The sequence below is a fragment of the Trachurus trachurus genome (assembly GCF_905171665.1).
Source record: "Trachurus trachurus genome assembly, chromosome: 23".
Lineage (NCBI taxonomy): Eukaryota > Metazoa > Chordata > Actinopteri > Carangiformes > Carangidae > Trachurus > Trachurus trachurus.
The window spans coordinates 10,365,257-10,382,868 of NC_139912.1; the positions used below are offsets into that span (position 1 = coordinate 10,365,257).

At 44.0% G+C, this 17,612-nt stretch overlaps 1 protein-coding gene across 1 annotated transcript in view; it reads right to left on the reverse strand.

Moving 5' to 3' along the window:
- pcloa (piccolo presynaptic cytomatrix protein a) overlaps nt 1-17,245 on the reverse strand; it is a gene marked incomplete at both ends in the record, with an annotated part of 52,441 nt that extends 35,196 nt beyond the window's left edge. Inside the window, 3 exons of the mRNA XM_083999240.1 lie at nt 11,302-12,300; nt 13,752-14,868; nt 17,034-17,245. Of these exons, the coding sequence (XP_083855366.1) occupies nt 11,302-12,300; nt 13,752-14,868; nt 17,034-17,245 (2,328 nt within the window). The remainder of the gene's footprint in view (nt 1-11,301; nt 12,301-13,751; nt 14,869-17,033) is intronic.
- Nucleotides 17,246-17,612: the final 367 nt, after the last annotated feature.

The window sequence follows — 17,612 nt, forward strand, 5'->3', positions numbered from 1 at the left end:
GCAAGAACTGATGATGACAATAATGAGTAGCACCAGCTTTAGTTCAGATTTTTTAATGAGGATTGTCTCCTTTAGTCATCAGAAACAAGATTTCTCCCCAGTTCCACCACACCCATCACAAATCCACAGGGTCTAAATTAGCGGAGCTGGTAAACTCTTGCTTCGTAACATTGCCGTGCAATTAACACTAACGAGACAGGTGTATTTATATAACAGCGGTTTTCTGCGACATGCCTGTGTGTCCCTATCTATTGTTACAAATTCTGCAAACAGCAGTATGGATGATTCATAAAAGCAGGGGAGTCAGTCACCATATTACAAGGACGTTTTCTAACCTCACATGTGCTTGGATAGCAAAGAGCTGACACCAACACCCACAGAGAAGAGTTTGTGACAGAGCTGATAACAGACATACTCCGATGAAAGGAATGAAATACCTGGGAAGGAAATGACAACTCACGCTCTCTTCCGACATGATACTCTCAAACAAATACAAGCTCATACATGAATGAATAAGGTCAGATTCAATGTGAGTGCTTCAAACTTTCAATCTTCCTCAAACTTTCTCCAAGGACACAGAGAAGACAGAGTGAAAACCGCAGACGGCAACCAGACATTTAGACAAGATGGGCTCTAACCATGTTCGGTTATTGTTTCCAACTGGGAGCTGGAGCGTTGTGAAGGTCGGTGAAGCTCTTTGATTAAGACAAGGGATCCTACGAGGGTTTTACCCAGCTAAATTTAGACGGAGCCTGGCATAGAGAGTGGGAGAGGTAGAGGATCTAGAGGATGATGAGACAGATGGGTAAAGACAGATGAGAGCATGGAGAATGAGAGAGGAAGAGGAAATATAAGGGTGGGAAGGATAATGATGTGTGAGACAGGGGTAGAAAAAGGATCAGTATTAAACTAAAGATAGGAGGAGAAAAGGAGTATGATCTGGTGAAGGAAGGAAAGGGTGAAGCAGTGGAAGTGACGGAGCTTAATCGTCATTGGAGGTGACTCAACACCAGCTACTGCCAACAGGCTTGACATTATCACCCAGTAAATCTGCAAATCAGTTGCTGGGAAGTCAGAACAAGCTGCTGTTCGTGATGACTGCCAGGAATGACCTCAAAATGTTACACTGCAGGTTAAAAATTTAATGGACATCACTTATACATAACACGACACACAGTCATACCCAGCTTTCTAGCATATGTCCTATTAGCTGTGATCGTTGAGTGTTATTATTTTGGACAATAAGCTCATCTGTTCTCTTGCTTAATTGGTGAGAAGACTGATGCTGCTCATAGTTGTTTGTTACTAACAAGGCTATTGTCAGCTGCTGACTAGTTTAGCTTAGCATGAAGACTAATAACAAGAGCAAAGCTCTATCCAAAGGTAACTAAATCCACCTATGAGCATGATGACATTCATGGTGACAACAAAACTCCACACACCCAATCAAAACTCTGATGTATAAACCCCGAAAACCTCTACCAGAGCAACATTAAATACAACACACTCATAAATAAGCTTTGTGGATCTTGGTTTCTCCCTTTTTCTGCTTAGCTATTGACTAGCTTTAGCAATATGTGCAACTTTCTTCATATACAAGTAGCATCAATCTTTAATCCTCTCATCTTAGTCTTGACAAGAAAGAAAATGTCATGAACAATGTCTTTAAACCCAATATTGGTGTTTTCAATCTATATGCTAATATGTGAGTACTGCTCTGAAAAGTAAACACCTTGTTATTTGGACCAGGATAAAAAAAAAGGTCATTTTGTCAGCATGCAACAACTATAGGATACACTAATAAAAATGATTACGATTTTCTGATCAACTTTGCTTCGATGACGGACTATGTCAACAACATGACGTAGATATGTGGCCTAGCAACCTTTTTTAAGAAGCAGAAGTCAATGTATGAAAATACAATATAGTCCTTATTATACGAGTAGTAAGGCTGTTGAGAAGCTGGTGTCCTTTCTGCACCACTTGATTCACCTTTCAATGCTAAAGCTCTTGCTAAAATTAAAAACTGGAAGTTGCTGCCCTTTTCTCATTGATGAGTGTTGCTGAGTGGCCAACTTAATTATACTGCACTAGACTGAGAGCAGAACATCACAGCATCAGCTCCTTTGCAAGCCAAAAAAGATCTTTGTCCTAATAAATGTCCCACTGTTATGGATGTTCCCATCTCTGGAGTTCAATGTGCTGTATGTACCTTTTCTGACTGATCCCTGCACGTGTTGATGTAATTCTCATTTAAATCATGGGACTAAATGTTATGTGAGTAGTGATGGCCCTAAGGTTGGAGAACTGGGCTTGAAACCAACACACTGTTGGCTTTAATCCCAAAATGTGGGCTGTGAAGTTGAATAAATCGAATCCTGCCATCAAAAAGCTTAACCCAGCTGCTTGGAAACCAGCATTAGGGGACGGTGGTTGTACTAGGAAGATCCCACATGGATATATGTGTAGCCGAATGAGTGGAGCAGAGTGCTGCAGGAAACCAGAGTAAGCCATCTGAGGAAACACTCCCAGGATAAATGAGGGTTGAGCAAAAGTTAATTATCCACTTCTGTGTACAAATCTTTCACCTGACAGATGACAAACACGAGGCCGAACGTTTCTGTTCTCTCATGACAAGAATGTCAGGCTGCGTTGCTCCATTGTGGATTGATATTCCCCTGCCAGGTGAATGAATAAGTGCCAGAGGAGACAACAAGTGGCATGTTCATGTGTGCAAGTCTATGTTTTTAAGAGTGGATGTGCCACAAAGGAAGAGGTGTAAGTCTGGGCCTATGAGCCCAGGGATTAAGGAGAAAGAGACACATTAGTTTCAGGCCATTTTGTGTCTGCATCTGTGTTTGTTTATCCACAGCCCACTTCATAATCTGCCTGCATGTGTCTTCTTCCCATCCGAAAGTGAAGAAGTTGAATTTTGTATAAGACACCCAGGGATTTAACCTGGTATTCTCTCCTCCGTCAGTGGCTATTAAGTGGCTTATTTGGCAAAAAAAAAACACACCCACTTTACTCCTTAGTCATCTATCATGTTACACAGTGTGCACTTTCACTCAAAAGAGCCATGCAGCAAAAATAGATGTCTGTAATCCTACCTATTTAAAGCTTTACTTATCAATATTTTCTTTATATTAACTGAATCTTTATCAATGTGACACTGAGGGAGTGAAGAAACCACAGAAAATCAGCACCATAATCGCCAGTTTTATGCATGTAGCCTCATGTTACCCATTTATATCAAGCAGTAGGTGTGTGCAGCGTCATCATCTGATGATTCCATTTTTGCCGCTAATAAGCTTATCAGTGCAGGTGGACAGGGGGAAGATGCCAGACAAGAGAGGACAGAGGAGATGAAAAAAGAAGCAGGATGGAGTGAGTGGGGGGGGGGGGGTCTCACCCACGTCTACATGCTGTGTAAAAGGTTAGACCTAATGAGCTGTGGGCTTCAGTTTAACAAAAAATACATTCAAAGCTTTGCTGTTTAAAAAGAAGATATGATGTAAAAGGCACTGGCACACATACACACACGCACACACACAATCGGGGAGAAAAGGGGCTGTGTTTTCATTAAACTGTCGAGGAAATTACATGCTCGCGTGTTGCACAACAAAGAATGTTAATTATCGTTTGCTGCGTATCCATGCAGCTGTGTTGAATTAACCTGTGAAATAAAAATTATTTATATATACGCCCTACAACCATGTACAGCAGCACAAAGTCATGCATACTTAATATTTCATGTATGTTTTGTGTTTGACATTTAATGCAGACTTGGAAAGAAACATAATGTAGAAGGATTATGGCAAATACAAACAATTCTGCATATATGCTACAAATTATTATATGTTTTCACTTTAAATGCCATGACTATATTTGGATGCCACTGAGAAAATGTTACTAATTAATGAATTGATGATTATTTTTCCTAAGAAATTTACTTGGAAGGTCTTTTTTTCAACTCATGAAGAGGAAAAGACAATGGATATTCCTCAACAATAAACAACTGCACTATTTCATCAAGGAAAACAAAGTGGTCATGGTTTAAACATATAAAAATTAGATATTTTCTTCTGATTGGTTGACTCCAGCAGCAACAGAGAAAATTTCTACTCTAACAAGCACAACTGATCACAGTGAGGCAGTTCAGCCTCCCAGAGTCTAATCAAATCAACACAGCAGCATGCCGCGCTGAACCACGGTCAGAATGAGTTCAAGTGATCTTAAGTGTTGACTCCTTCCTATACTCCCACAAAATCCTGCATGACATGGCGCTTCCTGCTTCATCAGTTGTTCCTGCTCTGACAGTAAATTCTGCCTATAGGTGCTTTTGATGTGACTCACAGGCACCGCTCACAATCACTAAAAACAAACCACAACAGTCAGGTTGTCATGGGCTCCGCTGCTTAGGGCAGCAGAGGTCGACACCCATATTCTTTGTGACATTGCCATCCCCTCGTCTCGACTCCTCCTCCTGTCACAGTCGTCTCTCTTGTCTCTAACTCTCCTCTGTTGTGGGCCTCCGCTCCTCCAGTCCACATCCACAATATCTGTCTGTGTGTTTGTTACTCACTTCACAGCTTTTAAATCTTTTTTTTCCTCACATCATTGTGAGATGTGCACCGGTTGTTTTTCTACTTAGATGATGTATGCGTGTTTCTGCTGATGTCACATCTCACTATTTAATTGTAAATGAATGTAAAAAAAAATAGGCAGTTTGAGAGCTTGCTATTCACAACCTGTCAATCCAACCACCACCCTCCAGCAGCACTTCTCTTTACCATTTTATTGTATTCTCCAATAAAGATGAAAGGCACTACTTTAAATGTGTGAGTAAAAAACGCTAATCCACTTGCCTCTCAGGTTTTCTAATGCACGAAAATTATTTTTGGAGGTGAAGCCATTTCCTAATCCCGACTCTGCCGCTGGCCTCATCTATTGAATATCAATTTTTAGGGAGGAAGTCAGAGACAGACAACCCCATGTGTCCAACAAAGCCCATGTTGCTTTTTCCATCCAAATCGGAGCCTCCTCAGTCACTGTGGTAAAGGTGTGAGGGAGAGAGGAGCAGCAGTCAGGATGTAAATACAGCTCCCTGTGCTAACTAGATGAGGCCTGTGCCAAGTGTCTCTGTGTCTCCGCCTGCATGTCCTTGCCTCCCTGTCTAACCTCAGTGCTGGCAAACACCACATCTTGTCTCAACCCCCCATTTCTTGGCACCAAAGGCTCAGTGGCTAACATGTAAAATGTGGCCCTTGCTAAGGATGCAACCACAAGTAAATTAGAAGGGGGATAATTGGAAATCACTCTGTAGTGGAGCTGGAGTGGGAGCTGAATAAAAAAGGGAAAGAAAAGTCAGTGTGCAGTTTGCTGCCTGAAGACAGTTCATTTCCATCATAGCAATCTCTAGAACAACAGTAAACCATTTATCAGAGCTTGAAAAGGAAAATGTGATGGACAAATGCTTAAGCAGAAATAATATCTACACTATATTCCTATTCATGGACCAGCGTTCCAAATGCCAAATGAGCTAAATTGCTCCTCCAACAGACAGGCAGTCGTTTCCAAAGCACTACACACACACGCACACTCACACACACCTGAATGTCTAAAAATACTGTCCATTTCAAGCCTTCCAAGTTGGCCATGTGGGGAACTCAGTGGGTTGCCTGGTGCAGCAGAAAGACCCTTTTAAAGGAGGAAATATGAAAGAGGGAACACAAAAGAGTTATAAAAGAGACGGGAGAAGGAGAGAGGGAGAGAGAGCTGCCCTGCAGTCGCTTGTGTTCTCCTCTTTGTGGCTCCTCTTTGTGGCGGTGACTATTTTTGTACGCCTCAGCCCCCTGGGCAAGTGATGGGAGAGCTGAGAGGCAACTGGACTGTATGGAGCAGATAAAGACTAGCACACAAACAGGAATTAAACTACAGTAAACAACAAATTCCTATAACAACAAGATGTTATATAGAGAAGAAAAAATAAATTACACCAAGCTGAAGCTGAGACTGAGTCTCGACTGTATGCGTGTAGCCTATGTGTGTGTGACAGCTGGATAATACTGAAGGATGTAAGCATGCTCTACATGTTATATGTGTGTACTGTATGCATGACCACTGAGCCTTTATCTGCCAGTGCAGACTCAGGAGGGTTCAGAGTGTGGGAGGAGGCATGGGCACGACCACAGAATAACAATGAGGAGGGAGGACACAGGAAACACCACGCAGTGAGTGTGTATAAGCATATCAGGCCTCCGAGGCATACAGACTCACAGTAACACTCATATGCAGTAACACTTGGTTTTGACAGTAGCAAGAATTTGAATTAGCTTGAATTCACTCACTGGTTTTATGTAACCTGAGCAATAACATGAACATGACTAAACCAAACTCTTAGCATTTAAACAGTTTTTGTGGGGGCCACCTTTTATACTTGGATAGGAGGTAAATTCCCACAATGCAACTGTGTGAACAAATTGCTTGCTGTCTCAGATAGGTCAAAGACGTGTTCAGCCTAGCAAGAGAAAACACTAGCCCAGCGCCATCATTTACACATTTAAAAACAATTTATTTATTCTCATGCATTGAAAAATATCTTTTTTTGAATGTATTTTTTAGCAGTCACTGTTTAGGGAAGATTAGAGGCTACAGGGAGCTGCTTTTGGAGAAGGATGAAACAGGCCGGAGTTAGTTGGTTAGCATGTGACAGAGATGTGAGTTAGCATTGGTTATGCTTTCCACCACTGGAGACAGATCATGGTGAGTAAAGGAATGAAGTTTGATGCTTAACTCCCAATGTTTGTCTTGTAAGAAAATAGCAAATTTTGAGGCTAATGCTAACTATGTAGCTATGGCAAAACTAAATAGTTCTTTTAAAGATACATCACATAATCTGTATAGAAAATATGGCGACCTGCAGAATTACCATCAGGGTGCAATTGCCAGCCTTGCTAGCCGACGCCGTCTTCCCTGTTTCCAGTCTTTGTGCTAAGCTAAGATAACGAGCTGCAGGGACTGGTTTCACACGTGGAATAAAGCCTCAAAAGAGGCTTTGGTTCACATTTAATTTAGATATGTTTTGTCAAGTGACCTGTAGTGGTCGGAGTGATAATGACAAGGAGGAAAGAGAAGCAACAAAGGCCCCATAGCTCAGTTTGGCATAATCACACAGACTACCACTGTTTATTTCCTACCTTTGAAACCTAATCTCCATAAATTAACCCTGTATTTACTATTCTATCCATGTCAAAAAATGGTCCTCAAGTCTCTGTAACTCACATCATGATCTTTCCCCTACAAATAAAAATGTGACATTTCCTTTGGTCTAACTATTTCCCCCTGTTTCCAGTCTGACACAAAACAATTCCTTGAGATGAAAGCCATGCCAGTCTTCCTCTAACTTGAGGACGATGACCCATTTACCAAAATAGTGAAAACATTACTGTACTTTACAGCTGGTAAAATACAAAGATCACCAGTCACTGTATGACTTCGTTTATCCATTTGACACTCAAGCCGTCACAATGTAAATTCATCCAACCAAACCAAACAAAGGCATCTGGAACAAAGCATTTCAGTTTCTACGAATCTTCCTCTCCCACAGCCTCACAGCGTTGAATAATTAAAGCCTCGGAGACTGTTTGATATATTAGAGCAAAGCACATCTTCTGGTGGGTAAAATACCTCGTCTGCTTTAGATGATGTAGCGGTAAATAAAAAGATGGGAGTACTGCATACCTCCAATCAAGAGTTACTAGGAATAAGTTTGCCCCTATATACAAAAAGAACAAAAGATTAAATGGTTTTATTCAAAATTGTTAGTGTTCTCGTGCTCCACCAATGAACCACAGATTGTTAATCAGTGGCTTAGTATATTTAGGGTTTGGTAAGAAAGGTAAGATCTGGTTGGTTATCCACCTCGGTCTAGGTGATACAGGCTGTTGCTCACAGGATCCTTTGATTTGTCCCTGTTAGCAAAGTGGTGCCTCACCCATTTTACGTAAGACTTCTCTGACGGGCACACTCATTACTGATAAGGGCAACATGACATGGAGCCTGAGCAATGGTAACATTGCTGAGCAGCACTAGACCCAGATGCACATTTACAGATTTCCCCACATCAAAGGGAGTGACAGTGGGGAAAAAAACAGAGGGGTAGCACGACTAAGTGAGAACCTGACGAGGAGAATATACTGTGTTTAAAAGGAGGATAAGCGCATAAAAACAGCACAGGCATTAAGTGAGTTGCCTCTATGTCTTATAAAGTTAGGAGGAGATTAAAGGATAGAGACAAAGAAGACACGATACAGAAGGGAAAAGATATATAGATATTCTGAGAAAAGGTGGCAAAAACAACAGAGAAAGATGGAGGGCTGTGATGGAAAGCAGGGAAGAAAGAAACCATTAAGGTGAGTGCTCCTCCTTCTAGGGTGCCTATTTTCTAAACTCATATTGATGGGGATTAAGCACAGACACCTGAGCGTAGGATCAAGCCACGATAGAAATGACAGGCTTCCTGTTGCCCTTTAAATCCTTTTAGGAAACTGAGATTACGCCTACACATGCACACGTGTTGACACTTAGTATGGATGCACACTCATCCTACAGTTTTTTTAATAGGGAAACATACAGAAATTGAGTTAAATGGTCCAAATCCTCACACCGCACGGGGCGTATTGTCGTGATGAAAAGTCATTTAAACAAGCAACACACCTACACTATGCAAACTCACCACAGCCTCCCCTGTCTACACCTCAGTACTCAACAATCTTGCAAAACATACTCCTTGGTACACTCACACACACGCACACTCACACACACACACACTCTGACCCACTCACATGCGTCAGCAAACGGACCCTTGCTGACAGCCAACATTATGACAGCCAATGACACAGAAGCGAAGCTCGGTACGTAGGGGGTAGATGACTCAACCAAGGTGTTGTGTATGTGTGTGTCTGTGCGTCTTCCACAGAATATTCCATAAGGAACTTCTTCAATCAAATCCTACTATGCTCCCTGAATTATTAAACTTAATTTTATCCTGTATGAGTCACAAATGATTCATTATTTCTGTAGCGGTGTCGAGCTCCATCATTCTTAAAAACACAACAGAGCTGCACATTCTGGCATTCAGAGGAGATGCTGTTAACAAGGACTCATCTATATCCAATTACAGCATCAGTAGCTTGGATGCCCATCTCTCAAGCATAATTACATTTTTTTCCTCATGCTTGGCCTCAATTAAGTGATTGTGCAGTTCAGCTCCTCGTTATCCCGGCGAGCATGTACAATTAAGGGGCTGCAGAAAAGAACAAAAATCCCCAAACTTAAAGAACTAGAGACTTTAATAGCCCTGTCATCACTGTAAACAAATGGCAGCCATCTTGTTTTAGAGTGCTAACCGTGGGGCAGGGGGCAATTGAATTAATCATAATCGAACATGCCATTATTGTGTTGCATAACAACAAGTACAGTAAATACTCCACAATCTGCAGTGTCACACCAACACAAGTGCATGGGAGATGCAATATGAAACTATACATTCTAGCTTTTTTCAGTCTAGGATGCATTTTGGCATTTCAAAATGTTGTTGCAGAAATAATTTGACTTTTTTGGAGCTTCAACTGTTCATTTTCTGGCAGATGTTAGATGAGACCCAGTCTAACTCTCTATGGAGTCTGGCTCAGTCCAAAGACAACTAAATGAGTCTGAATGTTCACAGGTTAATCCGTACTACAAAAATCTCTAAATGAAGTCACTGTTTTAAAGGTGGTATGTGCCAGACTCCAATAAGTCACTGCTCCAAGCTGTGGTTTCCTCCTGTCTCAAGTCTTTAGGCTAATCTAAGCTGCTAGATGTGGCTTTATGTTTGATTCACAGATATGAGTGGTATCAATCATCTAATGTTACCAAACTATTCCTTCAAAAGTTCACAGACAACAAATCAATGTTTTTTTTGTAAGATATAAAAGATACAACCTATATTTCTACAAAATAAAATTTGGTCTCCTATGAGAATTTAGTAGTCCCAGCTCAGATGAGCTCTCAGTTACTGAGGGCTCTTCAGAGAGCCAGAAATAAACAGCAGATTACTAAAGACACATTTAAACCAAAGGCTAACAAAGCAGCTAACACGTGAAGCCAGGATAGAGCTGCTGGTTAAAAAAAACACGTGATCGTGGCCTGAATCATATGACCATGTCAAGAGGACAAAACCAAACGTCCTACTTTAACTGACCTACAGTTTTTTTTTTCCATTTAAAACAGAGTCTAAATTTCAGTGAATGAAAAATCACTGACTGAATGAGTGATGCAGTATCATTATAATGATGACTACAAGGATAATTCACATACGTGGGTGTAATATATTGTATACATAGTATATATGTAGTAATGTGCTTTGCCTACATGCTGATTAACCACTCAACCGAAAGCACTTTTTGGCCTCTGTTCCTGTAATATACTGATCCTACACCATAGAGCACCATCTGTTCTCAACACACAGTCGTGTGATGGTGACAACACACAGCAGTACACCGCCAAACCAGTCCCCACACTTCAGGAGATAAGCAGGCCAAAAGTGTTTGGTTTCCACGTCATCGTTAGGCAAACTAAGACAATGAATGGGCACGCACACACAGACGCACACAAACATTTTCATGTCTATTTACATATTTTCCTGGCATGTGTCTGATCTCAAAATGAAAATAAAATAGCCCATAGCATGAAAGTTGTGTATTCTGTATGAAAAGCAAACACACAACAAGCACACACACACGCACATATATACAGCACACACAGATGCACACGATATTGAGTTTCAGAGTCAAGTGTCAATTGTCTGAAGTGCTCTGATGATGATGAGTTGTCCATTTAAACAACTTAATTCATCTTCACATCTCTGGGAGCCCTCTCTATAGAAAGCTTGATAGTAATGAGGCTGGCATTTTAAAATGCATCATAATTGACCACATCCATTCATTCAGTGGTCAAACATGTGCAAATGTCATTACAGTGTCTATCTGAGGTGAACTAATGTGCTCAGACCAACTAACAACATGCTATCCTCATTTCACAGTACTTTGCTCGATGCTTGTGGGAAAAACGCACAGCTGAAAACTCTGCTGCTCCTGATGGTATCTCTACTGTGACCTATTTCAATGAAACACCGAGAAGATGTTTGCGTTCTATTTATATATGACAGAACGCATAAATTACTGGTAGGTGCAGAGTGTTGAAAGCACAAGGAGCTGTGGGGCTTAAGAAAAGTGCCACAATAGCAAGGTTTCTTACCTCTCCTAAGTGGGGAGTGGGATTGAATCCACACAGGTTGCACACCGTCTTCTTGCACTCGGTGCAGAGGCAGAAGTTGGGTGTGTCTGATGATCCGATGTTCAGCTCCACTTTACAGAGAGGGCAGCTTTCCTTGGTCGCCGATGCTGGGGCAGGGGCAGGGGCAGGGGCAGGTTTGACCGCCGGAGCCTCCTCTTTCTGCTCCACAGAAATGGTTCTGGGGGGCTTCCTGAATCTGGCGGGTGGGGTGTCAGGAGCAGAGTCCGAATCGGGTGGCGATCCAGGCGGAGAGAAGGGGGAGTCCGGTTCGGAGTCTGGCGGTGACCCAGGGGGAGAATCCGCGGCCTTATCCTCCTCTCCGGTGACCAGATTAGTGGCTGAGCTCAACAGGGACGATCCGAAACTGAACATCTGAGAAGCGGCAGCGGGAGGCTTTGTGGCTTCTGTCAACCCTCCAAAACCTCCAAACAACTTCCCAGTTACTGACTCCTCCTGTTTCTGCTGAGCCTGTGCCTGAGGCTTCGACGTTTCCATCAAACCACCAAAACCGCTAAACAGTTTCCCTGTAACGGACTCGGCCGCTTGCGAAGCAGCCGCAGGAGGTTTAGCCGCATCCGTCAGGCCCCCCAGACTGATGCCTCCTAACCCCCCGAAGAAGCTGGACTCCTGTTTGCCCTTAGCAGGAGACTGCTGGGGGGTGGACTTCTGCTGAACAGGGCGACCGGTCTTGGGGTCAATTTTGGGGGATCCTACCGAGGAGGCCGGCGACAGCGGACCTGGAGAGGTAGCACCCGGCGACTTCTGCCTCGGCGTGGTTGGCGGTGTTAGCCCGGGGTCGGTGGTACTCTGCTGCTTTATCAGCAGCTTGCCAGGCTTGCCAGGTCCTTGTCTCTGGGGCGAGGGTGGAGCCGAGCCTTGTTTGGGCCTCGTCATGCCAGGGGGATCCATACCTCCCATCGCCCGCTGCATCTGGCAGTTCAGACACAGCCACTCTTTACCCTGTGAGTGGAACAAAAGATGGGTAAGATTTAACAGGGACAGATTTCCCCACTGTTGTGAGCACAGACACCACTGGCATGTGTGATTAGAAAATATACACAGGCAGGCAGAACCAATTAAACCCTCGAAAGAACCATATTCTTTTCATTTTGCGTAACATGAAGACAAATATAGAGTCATGTCCATTAATTGGTGTTTCAAATGATGCCGAATCCTCTTTTCCCAAATTGCTTCTTTATAGCATGATGGAATTCAAATTTGGCAGCAGCCACAATAATACTCATCAGTCGGTGGATATATAAATTCAGACAATACCAACATTTTGTGAATTTTACACAACAACTATTTGTTTCTAATTAAATTAGAAGAAAAAAACAAGCCATTTCTACACGTCTGTTTCAGTGAAGCTATAACAAAGCCTGTCAACCAGGCAACATTTGACACAAAGATAACTACTATTCATGTATCAAGGCCTTTTATTCATCCCTCTGTCTGAGGAATTTAAAGGTTCAGGCCATGATCAACAGTTGAATTTCATTGTGTGTATTTTTGTGTGTGATGGTCCTTGTTGAATGTAAGGTTAACTGAGATGTGGTCAATTCAATCAACTTAAAACATACACCACACTACAGTACAGTATACTGTTACTGCAAACAGCATTAAACTTGTAGAGACCTTATTCAAAATCAAAGGGAATCCACTTCCTGCATTGACCATTGTGTTGAAGAATTGGCCTCGATCGCATGGAAACAAATCCCAAGGAAGAAGCTTGAGCAGAATGAAGCAGTCATTTTGGTTTGCTGTGATCATGGCCCACCAGCGTTTACAGCCCATGTGTGACTGAGCCGTCCTCACTGGCTGGCACAGTATCTTCCTGTGGCCATGACATGAGTCACCTTGATCAACATTCCCTGGGTCCATATGGTCTCTCTGTTTCTCAAATCGTGTGCCACTCTTATGAGAAGCATTCGCTCTGTCAGGCTCAGAGAAATTAAATATGCTGCGAGATTTGGAAAACTGTGCACCTTAACAAATGGTTAGGTATGATTAGACACATTGCAACCTTGTATATTATTGTGTTGCCAATTCATTTTGACCAGTTGGAGAAATTCCTCTGTACATGTATCACAGAGTCATTTAATGATACTGATTAAACTAAAAAACAACATTTTATGCCTGAATAATAGTGTAAATAGATATTTTGGCAGCATAATGAGAGGAAGTGATCATTTGGCACAATTCTATATTGACCTTAATATGACCTTTCTCACCCTCTGCCCTCAATAACATGGACTGTTCTTTGGATGATTATTAGATAAATGTGAACCTGGAATCGTGTACTGTATGTGTCTCATTTAGATCGATATAACCTCAGTGTAACACTTTTCTGCAGTCACAGTTTAAATGAACAAGAACGACAAAAGAAAAAAAGGAGATAAACACTCTCTTACCGCTGAGTCTGGGGGGCTGAACCCACAGAGGCTGCAGACCTGGTTCTTACACTCCGTGCAGTTATTGTAATTAGGCGGCTCCTTGGACCCAGTGTTCAGGTGGGTGGTCTTACACAGTGGGCAGAGTCCACCTCCAGTCTTTCCAGGCCCCTGCTGACCAGGAGGCCCCCCACTCTTAGCTGGCCCCCCAGGTTGAGCCCCGGGGCCAGGTGGACCTTGCTGTTTGGGCCCAGGTCCTTGTTGTGGGGGAGGGCCTCCCTGTTTGACACCTGGACCTGGGGGACCCTGACCTGGTTTAGGACCCTGTTGTCCAGGGGGTCCTTGGCCTGGTGGCCCCTGACCTTGCCTTGGGCCCTGCCCAGGGGGACCTTGGCCAGGAGGACCCTGGCCCGGTTTGGGGCCCTGTTGTCCAGGGGGTCCTTGGCCTGGTGGTCCCTGACCTTGCCTTGGGCCCTGCCCAGGGGGGCCTTGGCCAGGAGGACCCTGGCCCGGTTTGGGGCCCTGTTGTCCAGGGGGTCCTTGGCCTGGTGGTCCCTGACCTTGCCTTGGGCCCTGCCCAGGAGGACCCTGGCCCGGTTTGGGGCCCTGCCCTGGTGGCCCCTGACCTTGCCTGGGGCCCTGCCCAGGGGGTCCCTGCCCTGGCTTTGGCCCCTGTCCAGGTGGGCCCTGACCCTGTCTCTGCGGTCCACCCTGTTGTGGTCCCCTCGGACCCGGGCCCTGCTGAGGGCCCTTCCCCGGTGGCTTTCCTCCCTGCTTGGCCTCTGGTGCGTCTCCCTCCTCTTCATCCCCAAACAGTCCAAACTTGGGGATGTTGACCTGGTCGCCCATGGAGGTTATCGAGGAGGAGACGGAGGAGGTCATGGACGACACAGCACTGAGCGGGTTGGCCCCGCTCAGGAAGCTGGAGCCAAACATGCCGGATGACTTGGTCTCGGGGTCTTTTGGCTCCTGCCGGAATCTGGATTCAAAAAGGCTGAGGGACGAAGGGCTGCGGCCCGGTGTGGGCTTACCAGGTGGACCCTGGTTGAAGGCGTCTACAGTTCGGCTCTTACTGAGGCCTGTTGGGGCCCTGGAGGCCCCTACCTGCTGGCTTCGCTGGGCATCAGATTCTGAGGGTCTGGAAACAAAAAAAGAAAACAGAGATTAAAAATATAGAAAGACCGAACTGTGAACTTAAAAATCTGGATATTTCTGAAATATTCTTCAGCTCCTTATGTCTTAACTTGTGATGAAAATTTCTTTGGTGACATTTAGATCAAGACAACAAAAACCTACTGTTTGAATTATTCACTTTCAACCTGAATTTAGAGACTCAGATCAAAAACATCCAGTCATGTTTTCCCAGAAATAACACTACTAGCTAAAAGGCTGATACAAAATACAAACAACAAATGTGTCTTTCACGACTACCGACAAAAGGATGTTGCAAGAAACAACCACATAGACTACAAACTATGGTAAAAGCAAAAAGCAATTTCTCTTTTTATATTGCAGCATTATCAACTATCAGCAACTTTAAAATAGAGTTACATACGCTTTCAACCCATTTGCAATTTTCCATCCCAAACAACATTGCTCATGATATTAGCCATCTCTGCTGCCTCCACACAGTAGCATCACTGTGCTAATAATAAAAGTTAAGATCATGGCGCTAGCTCTCAGGCCCTTTCAACACATCAGTGAACACAAAATGTGTAGCTAGCAGCCCCGGGGTGAAGCTGACAGGATAGTGAACAACACTGAATGACATGGAGTGTAGATCATTGAGATAGAGAGGGAAGTGTGCAGCTCCATGGGGGTAAGATGACACGTCTTTGTTAGCTCAGGCTGAGAGACAACATACACAACCCACACAGAGAGACAACGGGACCCTTAGAGAAATGCATCAATGGACTGATTGGATATTGTCGTTACTGTTGATGCGTGTATACTGTTCGCAGCATACAGCGTGGTATTGCTTTCTTACTGTCCCTGATGCCTCTGTCATTACGCCTGAGATAAATAACCTTCCAAGGCAGTAAAGCTTAATGCTGTAATGAATACTGATGCTTTTTTTTTTTCTTTTTTTTTACAATGGGCAACGAGTAATACATGAGTTTACAGAGTAAGAACCCAGCTAACAGTGGAAGTAGTGATGTTGCAATGCTCCTCTGCAGAGTGGATTTCAGCACCACGGACAGCGACCAGACTGGCAGCCTCCATCAGCACAACGTGAAACCGACTTTTTTAAAATAAAACAATCAGAAAGCAGCAGGAGGGGATGTCTACGAGTGATGACATTAACGCTGCTGTTGCTATTTATAGTCATATTAATATTGATGCACCCCCCCACCCCTCCTCCTCCCCCCATCTCTAGCTCGGATATAAATAACAATTGTCTCCCCACCACCACCACCACCTCCCCACCCACAGTTGGAGCCAATTAGCAGCTCTGCACATCATCCTATTCTATTTGAAATCCAGGAATCCTTCACCATCATAATGAAATTATAGTTATTAAATATAATAATGGGGGCTTGTAGCAGATTGTTTTCACTAGCAGCTTCCTACTACCTCCTCCACGATGAAGCACATCCCTCACATTATAACCGATTCAAAATCAATTTAGAGGAATTCTGTGATTGATATTATTAGAAAGCGGATGCACGGAATATAAAGGTGGTGGATGTGTGTTTTTTTTTTTACAGGGTGTTAAGGCGTCGTTGTGATGGTGGAAGGAGGAGGGAAAAAAACACACTGGGCACGACTGATTTTTCTTACCCAGCAGGCATTTCGAAAATTTCGCACAAATACTGGAGGTGTGTCTCTTACTCAGTGAGTAACCGCGGACACTGACACAAACAACTGGCTTATTTTTTTCTTTATATGAAATCTGACACAATCATCGTTTTGTAGCCTAGATGAGCTATTCAAAATGAAGCTTTCCTATCAGTGGGAAAACAACACACACACACAATGATGTAGCCTATCGATAAAACGAGACCCAGCTGATATCAGAGGCAGCATGCATTTGATAGGGATGACAGCGGTGTTTCTCAGTCACGCCAGATGTGGATGATGATCCATTACACGGGGCTCTGAGAACGGGATCGTTTCTTGGTGCGGCTGGGAGGATTTCAAATGGGCGTGAACATGCTCCCTGCCTCCTTCTCTCCAAATGATGATGCACACAAACCACAACACATCCACACTCCTTCCGCTCTTACGTCTCATCATCTGGTTATTGTGTTTTTTTCCCTTAATGCATCAAATAAAATAAGCTGGTTAAAAAAGAAGCCCTGCCTTCGTGCAGCTGCTGCGCCTCCGGGCTGCCTGCCTTGCGCCCTTGACACCGCCGCGGCGAGCTGCCTCCTCTGCTCCTCGCTGAGTTCACTCAGGTTGACCGGAGTCCCGTCGGAGACCCGGACAAAGCCGCCCTTCCCGTCAGGTGCCAGCCCCTCCGGTAGCCCAGACAGCGGCCCTTCGCCTCCTTCCAGGCTCGCTTCGTTCCCCATGATCGACCCCTCCCGTTCCCCCGGATTCGGATCAATGCGCGATCCGCGTTATTTTTTTTATCTCCAAAGTGCGCAGCGGACACGGTGATCCTCGGTGTGTCGGAGCATCTCAGATGATTGTCTCACTGGTCACTTCCTCCCTCTGTCTTGTCTTCACATTTCCTCTCGTTTCTCCTTGTTTTTTCCGTGTCTCGCATTTCTGCAGCTGCACATCACAGTCACCACAGTTTACCGTGAGGGGGGTCTCCTCCAGTTTTACTACCGTTCACAACCACTGAGGGTGGTTTCCGGGAGATCTTACAAAATAAAATCCTAATTAGCTGGCATTGGTGTAGGCATCAGCTTCTGAGCACCCTACACAACATAA